The sequence below is a fragment of the Bos mutus genome, chromosome 8, assembly GCF_027580195.1.
Source record: "Bos mutus isolate GX-2022 chromosome 8, NWIPB_WYAK_1.1, whole genome shotgun sequence".
NCBI lineage: Eukaryota > Metazoa > Chordata > Mammalia > Artiodactyla > Bovidae > Bos > Bos mutus.
The window spans coordinates 87,585,906-87,602,934 of NC_091624.1; the positions used below are offsets into that span (position 1 = coordinate 87,585,906).

General features: G+C 41.0%; 1 protein-coding gene and 1 pseudogene across 2 annotated transcripts in view; both read right to left on the bottom strand.

The window, feature by feature from the left end:
- Positions 1-17,029, bottom strand: part of SLC24A2 (solute carrier family 24 member 2) — a 279,119-nt gene that overhangs the window by 92,020 nt on the left and 170,070 nt on the right. For both annotated transcript variants that reach the window (XM_070376129.1, XM_070376128.1), the window contains exon 2: positions 2,012-2,050. In XM_070376129.1, the coding sequence (XP_070232230.1) occupies positions 2,012-2,050 (39 nt within the window). The remainder of the gene's footprint in view (positions 1-2,011; positions 2,051-17,029) is intronic.
- LOC138988940 (CXADR-like membrane protein pseudogene) overlaps positions 9,263-17,029 on the bottom strand; it is a 149,668-nt pseudogene continuing 141,901 nt past the window's right edge.

Below are 17,029 nucleotides of genomic sequence, written 5' to 3' on the forward strand. Positions count from 1 at the left end.
GATCAACTGCTATTGTTTCTTGAGAACTTAGTATATGCTCAATGTACTATATCCTTCACCTCCATTAGTTGATCTCATTCTCAAACTTAACTCTATGAACTAGGCATTCTTACTGTTTCCTTTAGTCAGATGAAGAAATTTAGTCTTAGAGAAGTAAAATGAGGTGTTTGGGTCATAAAGACAAAAAAATGGAGGCTACAAGAATGGGTTGCAGGTCTGTTTCACTTACCATCTGTTCTCTGAACCAGTGGGTAGTCTCTAAAATGTTTGGATTGCATACCCTATCAGTAAAACTTTTGAGTGTGTATATGTGTATCTATCTATATGAATATGTGTCTCTATCCAGACACATACTAAAACAAGTGCATATATACCATAAAGCATTTACAAGAGTAGAAATTATGAAGACTAATATAGAAAGTTAACAACAGAGGTGCTAAGATTTCCCCCTTGCTCCACAAAGGAACATCAGGCACACATTTCGGGGTACCTCATTCCATGCGGGAACCATGGCTCTCATCCATGAAGCCCTACAGTCTGTGTTAAGTGAGATCTGAAGAGAGAGATCCTCCTATTATGTCTCCACAGAGAACCTCCCTGACTCCAAAGGGGCCTTTAGTTTATGGGGTTTTGCAAAATGTTTCATCACACTACACATCTACAAGGAGGTTTCCTGAGAAAAGTCTCACAAGAGACATTTGGAAAGTGCTACATCCTAGGCTAACTCACCTTTAGAGTTTTAGGATATGTATTAGACACTAAGATACATTAAGTCTAACACTAAAGAAGTGTGATTAACTTGGCTAACTTGGACAGTGTTTCCGAGCATTGCTCATTCATCCCTTATTTTGTAGAACACTTATTAACAATGATCCATGTGTTTGGAGGGAAACATGAAACCCACAGTAAGCCTGAAGTATTGGTAAAATGTGATTATAAGATACATGGAGAAACCTGAATTTTTAAGGGTGATTTTATTATACCTGATTCTATTAGAAATAATATTTCCAATTCTACAGGGTTTGGGGAAGAATCTGAGGGGATGACTCGTATCTCAGAACCAGATCACGGTTCACAAAGGAAGAGCCTGGGTCTGTACCCCTCGCCCAGTACTGGATCTGGTATATCCTATGGACTCCCAATGCATGTCAGAAGTCTCTACTCTGAGCATCACAGGAGGAAGAATGCGGTCATATCTATCTTCATTACTAGTTCTTTCAGACTCAAAAATCTGGAACTTAAAAAAAAAATTGTGCTGTGTTATTTGATTCAGAAGATTAAGGCTTAGAAAATGTTAGGGGCAAGGTTAAAAGATTTGAATAGAGTTGAAATGTAATCACTGATGACTGAGCATAAAAACTCTGAAGGTCATTTCCCTGCCAAGCTTCACAATACAAAATGTGATGTGTTAATTGGATAGGGACTGGAAAATGTGTTTGCTGTTAATAATATGTCATAATCACTGTTACTATGTTTCCTTATTTGGGGAAACCAAAGGAACTCTTCTATGGAAATGTTCCTTATCCTACGATTATATCTATGGAACTTAAAGCATTCTTCCGGGCATTATGTATATATTGAATGTATAGACTTCATGCAGCATTTCTTTTGATGGAACCAAAAGAAATTTTCAACCAAAAAAACCAGGTGCATGCAGATACATAAAGAAATAGATACCAAGCATTAGATCCCTCACTGTCCCCAAATAGCGGCTCAACATCCCTTGGAATGGAATTTGAAAATACCTCACTCTTTCAACTTTTTCATGCCAAGTGAAAGAGGGAACTCAAATTCTTTTGAAACCTAGTCCTAGAAATCATTTGTCACTGAATGTAAGAATTCAGTTGACACTAATACCAGGACAGAACATTCATACACCCGCAGACTAAACACTTTAAGGATTCCAAGGGAGAGGATGACTTGTTGAGCACAAGAGCCCCTCTTTCACCCACCCCTCCCAACCCTGTCCACAGGCACAGGAACAGGTACAGACAAGGCCACTGCTTCCTACCGGTAGAGTCTGTTCATCCTTGTCCCTGGCTGTAGAGGACTGCACAAGAGGAAAAGGCAGAAACAAAAGACAAAGAAATAAATAAACAATAAGTCACATATAGGTTTTACACTTAAACACAAGCATCAGTATAGGGCAAGATTTGGTTCTTTCTGCTCCTGGGAAAGACTATGCCGATACAGGGAATTAAGAGTGTACGCTACGTGCTAAGTGGCTCCAGTCATGTCCAACTCTTTGCGACCCTATGGACTCCTCTGTTCATAGGGATTCTGCAACCTCTGTCAGAGGGTCCTCTGTCCTCTGGTCCTCTGTGCCAGGCTCCTCTGTCCATGGCATTCTCCAGGCAAGAATACTGGAGTGGGCTGCCATGCCCTTCTCTAGGGGATCTTCCTGACCCAGGGATCAAACCCACATCTCTTACATCTCCAGCACAGGTAGGTGGGTTCTTTATCACTGGTACCATGTGGTTATTTAGGTATATGGTACTTTCACTTGAAAGATCAAAGTTGAATGGCCAACCCAAATGCCCAGTGACAGAAGAAAGTTAAATTAGTTGTGATCTGGCCATCCAGCGGAATGTCATGTGGTCACTACAATGAATGAGGTAAGTGCACATCTGCTGACATGGAAGAATATCTAAGATATATCATTCAGTGAAAAAATTAAAACCCTTATTTACTATCTCATTTTACAAAAGAAAATAAATTAATAATACTTTAGCACATATAAAGAAAAAAGTTCTGCAAGAATCATTAGTGGTTATTCTTATTAGTGGTTAGTATCAAGGGCTGAGATTACACAGATGTGTCATATTCCATGTCCTTCAGACGGAGTCAACATTCACCACCCCGAGTGTGGTACATCAAGTAAAGCCTGAAGACATGAAGCCAGTGAAGACTAAGATCATCACACATGGAATCCAGATGACCCACCTTCTTTCCTGCCCCACCCCTTCAAGTTTTTCATTCTAAAAAAGGAAGTATCTGTCGCTTTGAGAAAAGTTGACTAAAACACAAGGGCCCAGGAGGGCCAGCCATCCATTGCATGCTCAGTCACTCAGTTGTGTCCAACTCTTTTGTGACCCCACAGATTGTAGCCCGCTGGGCTCTTCTCTCCATAGGATTCTCCTGGCAAGAATACTGGAGTGGGTTGCCATTTCCTCCTCCAGGGGATCTTCCCAACCTAGGGCTCGAACCTGTGTCTCCTGCATTGGCAGATAGATTCTTTACCACTGAGCCACCTGGGAAGCCTGGTTGGCGAGAATATAACTCAGACAAGGGGACTCTGGCACTCTTCCTCCAGGTCCCAACTGGATGGCTTAGCTTCCTCTATGAAATGAAAACTCCTTTTTCAACAGAACCAGGCACAGTCCTACAATCTTTCCAAGAGCATGCAGGTACCCTGGGAACTTCCTCATGATCAGACCACTGTCTCTGTCACTTCCCCTTGACTATGGGTTCAAAGAGCAAGAAGAAACTGAAATCTTTCCCCCGTCTTGCCTCTGGTCCTCCCATTAATGTCTTTGCTGACCTGTCTTCAGGACTAATCACACACAGCAAGAAGAGAAGATGCTGGCAGAACTACTTTAATAGCTTCATGGGCCCTGGGTTCTCTTTTTTTAGCCCTACCAAACATGTCACTGAAAGAACATTCAGATGCCCCCACACTCCACCTAAAATATACAATTTTTTTGGTGTAAAAAAAAATGGGAAGGATAATTATAATTTTGCATTTAAATTACTGGCTATGGGCAATTCATTGAACTTATGATAGGCACGCTGGAAGTCTTGGCAAGCGACAAAACTGAACCTATGATTTGGTTTCACATGGAAGTTTTAAGAAGACTAGCAAAATGCTTAATAAAGCTGATATTACACATTTTGTTGACATTCAATTAAACATTTAATAATCTTGTAGATAGTTTTTGGATTTTAGAGTCGATATCAACATATGTTTTTTTTCTTCTGGTTCCAGACAGTTGTGCAGACCCTTGAAGAACCTGTAAGTTTCAGGCACAGACAGAAGCGGTTAGGTTGGAGGTAATTTCTGAGTACGCATCCCTAGTGGCTCAGTGGTAAAGAACCTGTCTGCCAATGCAGGAGACACAGGTTAGATCCCTGGGTTGGGAAGATTCCTCTGGAGAAGGAAATGGCAACCCACTCCAGTATTCTCTGTCCAGGAAATCCTGTGGACAGAGAAGCCTGGTGGGCTACAGTTCATGGGGTCACAAAAGAGTCATAACTGAGTGAGTAAACAACAATTTCTGAGTATATCTTACAGGCATGACTAAATTTGCCATAAGCTCCTAATACTGGGCTCTGTCTTCGTGACTTCTATAGAAACACTAATAAGAAAATATCCCTGATTCCCTAGTCCCAGGAACATGCTTGGGGAAGTGGAGTGGACGTGAAACTGTCCTTTGATTTCTGTTTCTGCTCTGAAAGGCACTGCATGATCCCATTTCTCTCTGGCAGTCCTTTCATTTTCTCGTCTCCCACATCAGAGAGCTCAACAAATGGCCCCATATTCTACAGAACAATCCCCCAGGGAAATTATCCAGGGCAGCTGGCTCAGCCTTTGGACACACATGGAGATTAACTGTCAGAGCACGCCTTTTCAGTTAGCAAATTTACACCTTGTGGTTAAATGGGAGACAAATAATTATGAGCTGAGATTTGATACCCCAGCGATACTACAGAACATAAAGGAACGGGATAGAACTGAGGAAAGAAATGGGTGGTCTTTATAAGAACAAAAATATCACCAGCAGAGAGAATAGATTCAAAAGACATATTAAAAAAAATATTTGAAGAAGGAAAAAAAAATCCAAACCTGTTTTTTGGTCTGAAAGGAAGAAAAAAATACCTATTCCAATGACTTGCTTCTTCTCTCACAAGCAAGGAGGCTCATAAGACACAATAGATGGAAAGAAAGTGCTTTGTACATAGATTCTTTCAAGATAAAACAGTGCGGGGAAAGTTCTAAATCCCCTTCAAAATTTCCCACTGCCTAATGTCAGCACAAGTTGACATCATTAGTTTACTTTCAAGTGTAATTTGCAGACATGAATATACATCAGGTTGCAACATGTACATTTATATACAGACACATGGCAACTGAGGTCATTCAACAGCCTCCACTTTCCTTTTATGTAGCTTTGTTGCAAAAAAAGATGAGAAATGTGACATATGATGGTCATTGTTCATTTTCAGGGCTTCACCCACCTCTACTCATAATTCCCAATGCTCACCTGACTTAGCCTCCATCTAATCATTCCTTGAAGCAGCCTCACAGTCCTGGAAATGTGCCTCTGATTATGTTAGAAATTCAATTTTAAAGGGATTTTAATTACACTGCAGGTAACTAGTAAAGGACCAGAGAAACGATCCAAATGTATACATCCTGTAGTGTTTCTAAGCACTGGATTATGTAGCTAAGTATCCAGGTTTTGGGTTGGGCTCAAAGTTGTGATTTTCTTTTCAGGGCTATTGAACATCTGGTTTATTCGAACTCACTGGATGTCACAGAAAAGACAACTTCTTCAAAAGAGGACCTATGTGATTTTAAGGATTAATTTTGGCATTCTGTTTTATAAATTTCCTTAATTTTAAACACACTTAAATATCATACATTTGGGCTACACTGATTTGAAAGCCCAATTCCTGGTGGTCTGTTCAAAGACTGTTGCCAGTTATAGGAAAGACTTGTTAAGCCAAATCTGTAGTATTCCACAACAATTCTTGAGGAATACATCTTTTACTTAATAAAGTATCCTGTAATTCAATCCTTTATTTAATTTAAACTGACCCCTTCCCTAATTACTGCAAGTAATTGAACAACTGAGATGATGCCATTACTATCTGTTGTTCTTCCTGCTGGAAACCCAATTCCATGTGGCAATTTTGCTACCAGTTCAAAATGCGTTTTGAAAGTGCCATTCCTCCACCCCTGATAATAAAACACATAGCTCATTTACAAAGCATTTTTAACTCTATAAATCATTCACAAATCCTTAAATCACCTTTCTTCCTTTGACCCTTGAAAGCCACTGGTTAAAAATGATTCCCCTGGGACTTTCCTAGCGAGTCAGCGGTTATGATTCCACACTTCCACTGCAGTGGGCGAGGGTTGGGGAACTAAGATAATACGGCCAAAAAAAAGATTCAAAGTAAATTCGAATTAATTCGAAGTTTTTTTTTTTCTTTTTATTTATTGAAGGATAATTGCTTTACAGAATTTTGTTTTCTGTCAAACCTCAACATGAATCAGCCATAGGTATACATATATCCCCTCCCTCTTGAACCTCCCTCCCATCTCCCTCCCCATCTCACCCCTCTAGATTGATCAGAGCCCCTGTTTGAGTTTCCTGAGCCATTCAGAAAATTCCTGTTGGCTATTTTACATATGGTAATGTAAATTTCCATGTTACTCTCTCCATACATCTCACCCTCTCCTCTCCTCTCCCCATGTCCATAAGTCTATTCTCTATGTCCATTCCGCCACTGCTGCCTTGTAAATAAATTCTTCAGTACCATTTTTCTAGATTCCATATATGTGCATTAGAATATGATATTTATCTTTCTCCTTCTGACTCACTTCACTCTGTATAATAGGTTCTAGGTTCATCCACCTCATCAGAACTGACTCAAATGCATTCCTTTTTATGGCTGAATAATATTTCATTGTGTATGAACCACAAGTTCATTAAAAAATTTTTTTTATTCTTTTTTTATTTTTTAAATTAATTTATTTTAATTGGAGGCTAATTACTTTACAATATTGTAGTGGTTTTTGCCATACGTTGACATGAATCAGCCATGGGTGTACATGCATCCCCCATCCTGAACCCCCCTTCCACCTCCCTCCCCATCCCATCCCTCAGGGTCATCCCAGGGCAACGGCCCTGAGTGTCCTGTCTCATGCATCAAGCCTGGACTGGTGATCTGTTTCACATATGGTAACATACATGTTTCAATGCTGTTCTCTCAAATCATCCCACCCTCACCTTCTCTCACAGAGTCCAAAAGCCTGTTCTTTATATCTGTGTCTCTTTTATTGTCTTGCGTATCATGTCTCATGCATCAAACCTGGACTGGTGATCTGTTTTTGATGTCTCATGCATCAAACCTGGACTGGTGATCTGTTTCACATATGGTAACATACATGTTTTAATGCTGTTCTCTCAAATCATCCCACCCTCACCTTCTTCCACAGAGTCCAAAAGCCTGTTATTTATATCTGTGTCTGTTTTGCTGTCTTGCGTATAAGGTCATCGTTACCATCTTTCTAAATTCCACATATATGTTAGTATACTGTATTGGTGTTTTTCTTTCTGACTTACTTCACTCTGTATAATAGGCTCCAGTTTCATCCACCTCATTAGAACTGATTCAAATGGATTCTTTTTAATAGCTGAGTAATATTCCATTGTGCGTATGTACCAAAGCTTTCTTATCCATTCATCTGCTGATGGACATCTATGTTGCTTCCATGTCCTGGCTATCATAAATAGTGCTGCGATGAACATTGGGGTACATGTGTGTCTTTCAATTCTGGTTTCCTTGATGTGTATGTCCAGCAGTGGGATTGCTGGGTCGTATGGCAGTTCTATTTCCAGTTTTTTAAGGAATCTTCACACTGTTCTCCATAGTGGCTGTACTAGTTGCATTCCCACCAATAGTGTAAGACAGTTCCCTTTTCTCCACACCCTCTCCAGCATTTATTGTTTGTAGACTTTTTGATAGCAGCCATTCTGACCAGCATGAGACGGCACCTCATTGTGGTTTTGATTTGCATTTCTCTGATAATGAGTGATGTTGAGCATCTTTTCAAGTGTTTGTTAGCTTTCTAGGTTGCTTCCATGTTCTAGCTATTGTAAATAGTGCTGCAATGAACAATGGGATACATGTGTCTTTTTCAATTTTGGTTTCCTCAGGGTATATGCCTAGTGGGATTGCTGGGTCATATGGCGGTTTTATTCCTAGTTTTCTTTTTTTGTGGGGGGAGGCTGCTTTCTTTTTATTTCGCAGACCCCACCTTTCTTCTCCCATGAGTCAGCTCTTGTGAGAGCTATCCTGGTGAATCATTTCCGCAAATCTTTCCAAAATGCTGACAATATGTAACAGGCACTAACCCAGATCCCCCCGCCACCCACTAGTTATCCTCACCATCTCTTCCCTAAATGTTCATTTCCTTTCCTTCCAGCCTAGAGCTAGGCTTCCTTACAGGCTAAACTGAGAAAGTACTGAATTTCTGTCTGTCTCAGCCTCTCAGGAGGGAATGTTATGATGTCCATGCAGTGCCACCAGGAAATGTTGGCAATCCCTGATCTGTTTGATAATTTAAGGCCTAGAATCAATACAAGTCCCACGTTCACATCCTCCTGAAAGGAAAGAAGTGGAGGAAACTCCCAAATTTGGTGCAATACTGAACTTCTGATATCACTCCTTGACATACTAAGAGAAAACTGATGTAATCTCCCTTTCTGGTCTAGTCAGTCTTGAAATTCTGACTTCATATGTTCACAGAAAGAAGAGACTGTAATGGTTTGTTGAATGATCTTCCAGCATCCTGAAAAGACCTTTTCTCTCAAAGATTTCCATCTAAGGAGACTGTTAAATGTTAAAACACCTAGTTTTCTTGCTCCACAGATATCCAGCAGAAAATCCTTAGAGACATCCACTTTGAGGGAAAATCCACAATTATTCCAGCATATATTTCTGATATTTGTCAGTGGCCCTCTGAACATCAAAATGGAAAGTTATTCACAGTCCCTCATTACACATTTTGAACTCCTTTTTTATTTCTTTTATGGTTCAATATAAGTAGGAAGATTGATCGTGGATTATTGGTATTCAACCAATAAGTCGTGGAAAAGTTCAATCATTCTCCATCTCCCACTATTTCAACTCCTCTTGAAATACCCAAATTTGTGGTAAATGAAGTCAAGTCAGGATAGAAGAGATGTGTTTCCTTTTTTGGAGTTTCTCATGGTGCAGATAGGTGTAATATAAGGCTGTAGGTTCTGCTTGACTCTGAATAGTCATAATAATCCAGTAGGTTTGCAGAAATGCATAGAAAATTTATGAACAACACCTCGTTTCTTGACAATGGTGAGTCAACGTGTTGATACAAAACTGCAAGTGAGAAGTTCTAAGTGTGTTCATTTCCCCTTTCCCCAACTCTTTCACCACGGCTCCTGGTCCCCAAACACCCAGATTTGGGCCCCTATTTCCCACCCACTCTGGTCTAAAGGCACAGTGAGGTGCCTTTTTGGAGATGATCAGCTTACATCCTTTTCCTCGTTTGGTGTCATGTAAGAAAAGTGTTCATTTGAATCTGTTCCGTGCAGTGGTTGCTGCTACTTAAACGACCCCTTGTTGGGCTCGAGGAGGGTCGTGTGGCTGGTGACTGAGCGTTGATGACCAGAAGAGCCCTGACGCCTGGGAAAAGCCGGCGAGTCAAGTCCACTCTAACTCAAACAGTTTGGAAGGCTCTGCTCTGGCTGGGGATCGTGCTGGGGGTGTTTTCTGCTTTGGTCAGGGTAGCATGGGGGGCTTTCTTTGGTTCAGAACTTCTGGCCTCGGGCCCCATCAGGCCGTAGGTGTGGGCGGCCAGCCCCTGCCGCCGCGCCGCCTCGGCGCATGGGGTCCGCTGGCTGCGGGAGCCGCTGTTGGCGGTGGAGCGCGTGGAGGAGGAGCCGGAGCGAGAGCTTCGCGAGCCCGAGGAAGAGGAGCTGGGCTTCACCAGGCGGGCCTTCGGGGCTTCCGCATCTTCTCGAATTTCATTTGGTCTTTCTTCTTCCTCACATCTCTTTTTGTCTTTCCTTCGGATCAACAGCCACACCAAGAGGAAAATCAGCAGGGCTCCGGCCACCATACCTGTCACTGCTCCTGCAATCATGCCCACGCTCTGTACATCTGTTTTACTGTACGGTCACTCGCACCACACAGCTCTCCTTCCCAGCCTCATTGCCTGCTGTGCACTGGTAGAGCCCAGAGGAGGACATGGTGAGATTCTGCAGCAGGACACGTCCAGGGTGGGTGTAGTCAATCTTAGATTTGGGAGGCAGACGTTCATCCTCTCCCTGCTTCTCCTGGACTCGCTGCCAGGAATACACAATGGGCTCTGTGCCAGAGGATGACTCACACTGCGAAGTCAGGTCACTTCCTTCTGTCAGCTCTCCTTCCAATTCACACTTGGGCTTTGATGGTCTCACTAAAACTTTTAAGATGACGTAGCTCCACACATAGCACCCTCAACTCCTCACCTTGCAGGTGTACTCGCCCTCATCACTGGGCTTCAGAGGCTCAATATGCAGGGAGGCATCTCCTGCCAGGAAATTGGAAGCGAAGGCCACTCGGCCCTTGTGTTCCTCAGTCAAGTTATTGTAGACGTGATGGCTGGAGTAAGTGATCACCTTTCCACCGCATACCTTTCTTCTGCCTATTCCTAGTTTTTTAAGGAATCTCCATACCTTCTTCCATAGTAGCTGTATCAATTCACATTCCCACCAGCAGTGCAAGAGTGTTCCCTTTTCTCCATACCCTTTCCAGCATTTATTGTTTGTAGACTTTTTGATGATGGCCATTCTGACTGGTGTGAGGAGATATCTCATCGTGGTTTTCATTTGCATTTCTCTAATAATGAGCGAAGTTGAGCATCTTTTCATGTGTTTGTTAGCCATCTGTATGTCTTCTTCAGAGAAATGTCTGTTTAGGTCTTTTCCCCACTTTTTGATTGGGTTGTTTGTTTTTCTGGCATTGAGTTGTATGAGCTGCTTGTATATTTTGGAAATTAATCCTTTGTCAGTTATTTCATTTGCTATTACTTTCTCCTATTCTGAGGGTTGTCTTTTCACCTTGCTTATAGTTTCCTTTGATGTGCAAAAGCTTTTAAGTTTAATCAGGTCCCCCTTGTTTACTTTTGTCTTTATTTCCATTACTCTAGGAGGTGGGTCATAGAGGATCTTGCTTTGATTTATGTCATTGAGTGTTCTGCCTATGTTTTCCTCTAAGACTTTTATAGTTTCTGATATTATATTTAGGACTTTAATCCATTTTGAGTTTATCTTTGTGCATGGTGTTAGGAAGTGTTCTAACTTCATTCTTTTACATGTAGCTGTCCAGTTTCCCAGCACCATTTATTGAAGAGGCTGTCTTTGCCCCATTGTATATTCTTGCCTCCTCTGTCAAAAATAAGGTACCCATAGGTGCATGGGTTTATTTATCTTGGTCCCTTGGCCTGTATTTCTGTTTTTGTGCGAAGTGTAGTTTTGATGTGACTTTGTAGAGAGCCTTGCCCCACACACAGACCCCCATTACCACTTCACACACATAAACATCAGGTAAATACTCCAGAGTTTAGCTACATCATGAATACACAGCCCCTGTTTTACTCTGAGTAGTAATCACCCACCTGCAAATTACATAATCAGATGGGTTATGGGGAAGATTTCATGTGCCAAAAGACAAGTGCGTAAAATAAAGGATGGATGACCTGGCATAAGCTTGGGGCTGGTGCACTGGGATGACCCAGAGGGATGGTATGGGGAGGGAGGTGGGAGGGAGGTTCAGGATGGGGAACACCTGTACACGCGTGGCAGATGCATGTTGATGTATGGCAAAACCAATAATACAATATTGTAAGGTAAAAAAAAATAATAATAAAAAGAAAAAAAAACAGATATGAAAGACAAGCAAATTTTCACAACAATCAAGTAACAACCATAAACTTCCACCACCATAATCTTTGACGAAGTTCTGTGAAATGTACCTAAATTCAGTGTGCCAAGGACTCAGAGGCACTATAAAGTCCTTAAGAAAAGACCTAAAAGTATAATTATTTTGTCATAAGTGTGATTCGGGTGAGGGATGACTGATTTTCATTTAAAAAATTAACAAGAAAGTGTGAAATGATATCTCCTTGTTCTTTCAGTATATTTACCTGCAATAAGCAAAAACATTTAAAATCTCTCTTCTGATTAAAAATGAATAATCCTCAAAGCCTATGAGAAGACTAGGTAAACTATGTAAAAGCTTCAGATCAGAAATCTAAAAGGAAAGAAATACAACCATTTCTTAATCAGATGCAAAATCATGTCCCTTTGCCTCCCTTTATTGTGCCCCTAACATACTCCCTAAAATATTAAGGGGAATGAGATTAAATAAATTCCTAAAGAAAGGACTGGTGCTCAGTATGCCAAGTTGTGCCTGACTCTTTGTGACCCCATGGACTGTAGCCCACCAGGTTCTTCTGTCCATGGGATTTCCAAGTAAGAATACTGGAGTAGGTTGCCATTTCCTCCTCCAGGGGATCTTCCTGACCCAGGGATCAAACCTGCATCTTTTGCATGGGCAGGCAGATTCTTCATCACTGAGCCAACTGGGAAGCGCTAAAGAAAGGACTACTAAGAGATTTAAATTCAAATTATGTTCACCACTGGTTGCTGGGTAATTATGCCACTGTCACTGTCCTTTAGGAAAGTAAGACTCTCAAAGATTAGTGAAGTGCTGAAGGCGGCTGCCCAGACAGCAATAATACCCACTTGCAATAATACCCACTCTGGTTTTAAAGAAACACATTAGGATGGGGTGGGATGGATAGAAAGGATTAAAATCAAGTAAAAAGCACAGTAGTGAAAACTCACACTTTGCAAACAAAGTGTTTTGATGATTTATCCAAGTAATTCCCATGGTCTTGAAATATTTGGAATAGTGGAAAGAAATTTCAGAAGAATAGATAGCCTTCAAAAAAAGGAAATGGAATAAAATTGCTTAGAGACAAAGAACAACATTTTACCTTTTAAATAGTTGTACAAGAGAAGAAATAACGTAGGATGAGAAGTGGTGTTGTGTAGTTATTAAGAATGTGGAATTCAGGTCCAGACTCTTTGGGTTCATTTTCCTATTTTTGTCACTTATTAGTCTTGTGACTTTGGACAAGTTACTTAATGTCTTTATGCTTTAGCTTCCTCATCTGTCAAATGGGGATAATGATAGTAACTGCCTCAGAGGGTTGTTGGGAGGCTTCAATGAGTTTATATACATAACGCACTTAGATGATGTTTGGTACATGGTAAACACTATGTATTAGCTCTCATCAGTACTATTAATAACAGGAGCTACAAGAAATTATAATGACAAACTCTATGACAAAAGTAGGTTCAAGGTTGTGAATGGGATTAGAGAATAGGGTGGTTTCTATGTGAAGTAGGAAAATTCCACCGGTCAGGATGGTGCAAGATGATTTGTTTAGGATGCCAGAGTACAGTTAATTGTGCATGTCCGAGGTTGGCAGCCAAGGGAAGAGGAGATGACACAACAGATTATATTTCCTTGGCTTGGCTTCAGGTTCCATCCCTGTCCCATGAATCAGCATTGTCTGAAGGATAGAGGACTGGCAAGGCAAGGCTTGCATTTCACATCTCGTATACCTTAGCGGGCCTGATTTTGATCAAGAAGTTCTGGAGACTAAAAGAGTCAGAGAAGGTAGGACCCCAAAATGTATAGATGTTATATTTTATATGTCAATTATATCTCAATAAAGCTGGAGAAAGCAAAATAAAAACAGAAAAGGAGTTTAAATGCTTCTCTCTAAATTGGTAAGTTGTACTGGGTGTGTAGCACCCCCAACTCCCCCAAATAGTGGAGACTGTAAGATCACTGAAAGCAGGATTCACCTGCCTCCTATCGTTCTTGACGTGGCCACTAAAGTGCAACCAGGTGGCAGGAGAGAGTGAGGCCACTCAGGAGGAGTGGGGACTGCGGGGTCCTTCGTCAGGAACCAAAGCTCCTCTGATGCTTGCTCCACAGCCTAAACTAGTAGTAATGATGGTTATTTAAATCTACTCCTTATAGTCCTTATTGAATCCTTCTTATTAAATAGGCACATAGAAGACATTAACCCCTCATTTTATAAACGGAAAGAGAGAAGGATGAAGTGCCCCAGGTGTGTTTCTGTACTTGGGATACCGAGCACCTTTGTTAATTCACTTAATTTAGGAATTAACAACCCAACAACTACTACCATCTCTCACCTCCCCCTGAAAAATCCAGATGTTACCAATATAATACTTTGCTGTATTGTTTGAGCAGTTCTCACAATTACTAATGAACCATTTTGATATGCCAATCAAACACAATCTGTTGGTGTTCTGGCATTAGTCACACAAATTTCCTTTGACTGGTAAAGAACTCCAATGTGCTCATATATTAAATCCAGATTGCCTGACTTCTAAGGAAAGAGGGTCTAAGATGATGTGAACTTAAAAGTTCAACAAATGTTGGTGCTGGATTACCACAGAATAATCTGCGGTAAATGAAGCAAATTCTAGTAATAATGGACAATATTTATTGAAAGCTCAACATGTGCCAAGGGCTTCATATATAGTATCTCATTGAATCCTCACAATAGCAGGTATTATCACCACTCCTGCCCCCTGTAATACATAAGGATCCTGAGGCTGAAGGAGGTTAGATAATTTGTCCACAGCCATGTAGCCAGTAAGAGGCAGAGCTGGGATATGAACTCAGACACCTGGGCTGCAGAGTCTCTCGAAGTGCTGGGGAAACAAGAAAGTGGAATTTTCCCTGCAGTGGCCTGTGGGAAGGAGGCTGGAAACTGCAAATACAGTAAAAATAGCTTATGTATATTAAGAACTATTTATGAGCTCTGACTTCCAATGGAAACCAGAAAATCATTGCCAAGTGATTGCTATGGATGCAGAAATGACAGATTTTATTTGTGTTCATTCGGTACAAAAAGTTGGTACCTGGGAATAGAAAAAGTAGAGAGGTTATTTTCTGGTCTTCTGTCTCTTCCAGCATTATTATTTAGACTTGTCTACAATTGTCATAAATTTTCCTCTGAATATCTCTTGAAGGTCATAGAGACATGTTTATGACCTTCAAAACAGCATAGGTTCAAGTAACACTTCAAACTAGTTTATCCATATATCACATTGACTTGTATTAAGGAGTTTGTAGCTTAGTAGCAGGTGGAAAGAGTGGGGTCCTCTCTTAGGTAGTCCATTTCTCACCGTGGCCATGTGATACTAGTCTATACTCAAGTTTTTTTGGAAGCATGGTGTGCCCAGTCTTCAATTTATTTCTGACATTTGACAGACTGGTGCTGTTTCTTTGTTTCAAGAAAAAAACAGCTCAAATATGCAACAATCACATTCCCAGTGTCTGAAGCAATCAATGGAAGACACTGAATAGCAAGTTTTGAATAAAGAAAAGTTATTTGGCCCATCACTTAATATTTATTGGATAATGCTTTTTGGACACTTCGTACAGGCCAGGCATTCTCCTAGGGATACACACGTGAACAAAACTGACAAAAATCTCTGTCTTCAGGTAGTTACATTCCCGAATATGTTATTATCATAAAATTAGACAGAAAGAATACATAGTAGTTAGATCACTTAAAATTGGTATAATTAAACATATACTGGGAATTCCCTGGCAGTTCAGTGGTTAGGACTCTGAACTCTCTGTCCTTTCATTGCTGCAGGCCTGGGTTTGATCTCTGGTCAGGGAACTAAGATTCCACAAGTGCTGTGGTCAAAAAAAAAATACATATATTCTTAAGTGTATTAACTGTGGCCTGACCATCACTTCTGTATTCATACTTTTTTTAGTTTACTAGTCCTGGATTTAGCATGCATTTTTGTTTGGAGAGAGGTTAGCAAACACTATAAAGAATACAAAAGACATGACTGTGTCTATAAAATTATAAACAATATATAGCAAAGGGCACTAGATAAAGTACATCTTGAAAAGAATAACATTGAAGATGTGATTTAATTTTTGATGATACTATTGGCAACAAAGTTCCTTGCCAATGTTTTTAAAAAACATTCAGACTTTAGATTAAAGAAAAAAATAAACTGAACTTCAAAGAGAACAAAAAACTATAACTGGAATGTAGTGTAGCTTTGTGATTTGGAAATATGTACCTTTTCACTTTTATGGTCTCTTAGTACACTGCTACCTCGTTAATGCAGTACATTGATTCTCCACCACAGTTTTTAAAAAAGGATTTATGTGTTTATTTATGGCTGTGCTGGGGTTTCATTGCTGCTCTCGGACTTTCTCTACTTGCAGTGAGCGGCGGCCACTCTTTGTTGTGGAGAACTGGCCTCTCATTGCGGTGGCTTCTCTTGCTGCAGAGCATGGGCTCTAGGTGCTTAGGCCGCAGTAGTTGTGGCCCGTGGGCTCAGCTGTGGTGGCTCGTGGGCTCTAGAGCTCTGGCTCAATAGTTGTGGCACGTGGGCTTAGTTACTCTGTGGCATGTGTCTTACATGTTACACATCTCTGCATTTTGTGTTTTGTCTGCCTGTGTGCCAGCGCCCTGCAGGTGCTCAGCAAACACCAATCTCTTGATGGACAGCTAGGAAGTTGTGGGATAGAGTTTTGAAAGGAAGGAGGATGCTCAGATAGGCAGCAAAATCACTCTGATACAGGAAAGAGTTGAGGGGCCTGGATCGAGTGTTGGGCTTAGCGCGTGGTCAGTAGAAACTCATTGGATTGATACAGAGTGGTACCGATTCTCTGGCTTAGTCCCTAGACCTTGTGCCCAAACACTATTGCATGGGTCCTTTAAACTAAGAGAGTCAGTCTTCTTGGTGGTTGAACGGGACCTGCCATAGTAGTGGCAGAGGGGGGTGTGGTGGAAGCATCGAATGGAATGGGACCATCAGGTACTGAAGAGGAGAACATGGCAGGAAGGAACAGTTCCACTGGACACTGTCCATTACACACATTCACACCCTAGAAAAGTAAGGTACACAGTCAAGACTAGGAATCCCACCACTGGGGCTTGACACAATGACAGCTACCACTCCATTTTCCCCCTAAGGCTGATGCCATCTACAATAATGAGAATCACATTAAGGTTTAAAGTTATTACTCGGACCACTTGTCTTTCCTACTCTTTGCTCTCATAGGTAGCCCAGACAAATTGCCATTTTAGCTACTTTATCTGTGTCCTACCTTGGATATTATTAAGTTATTC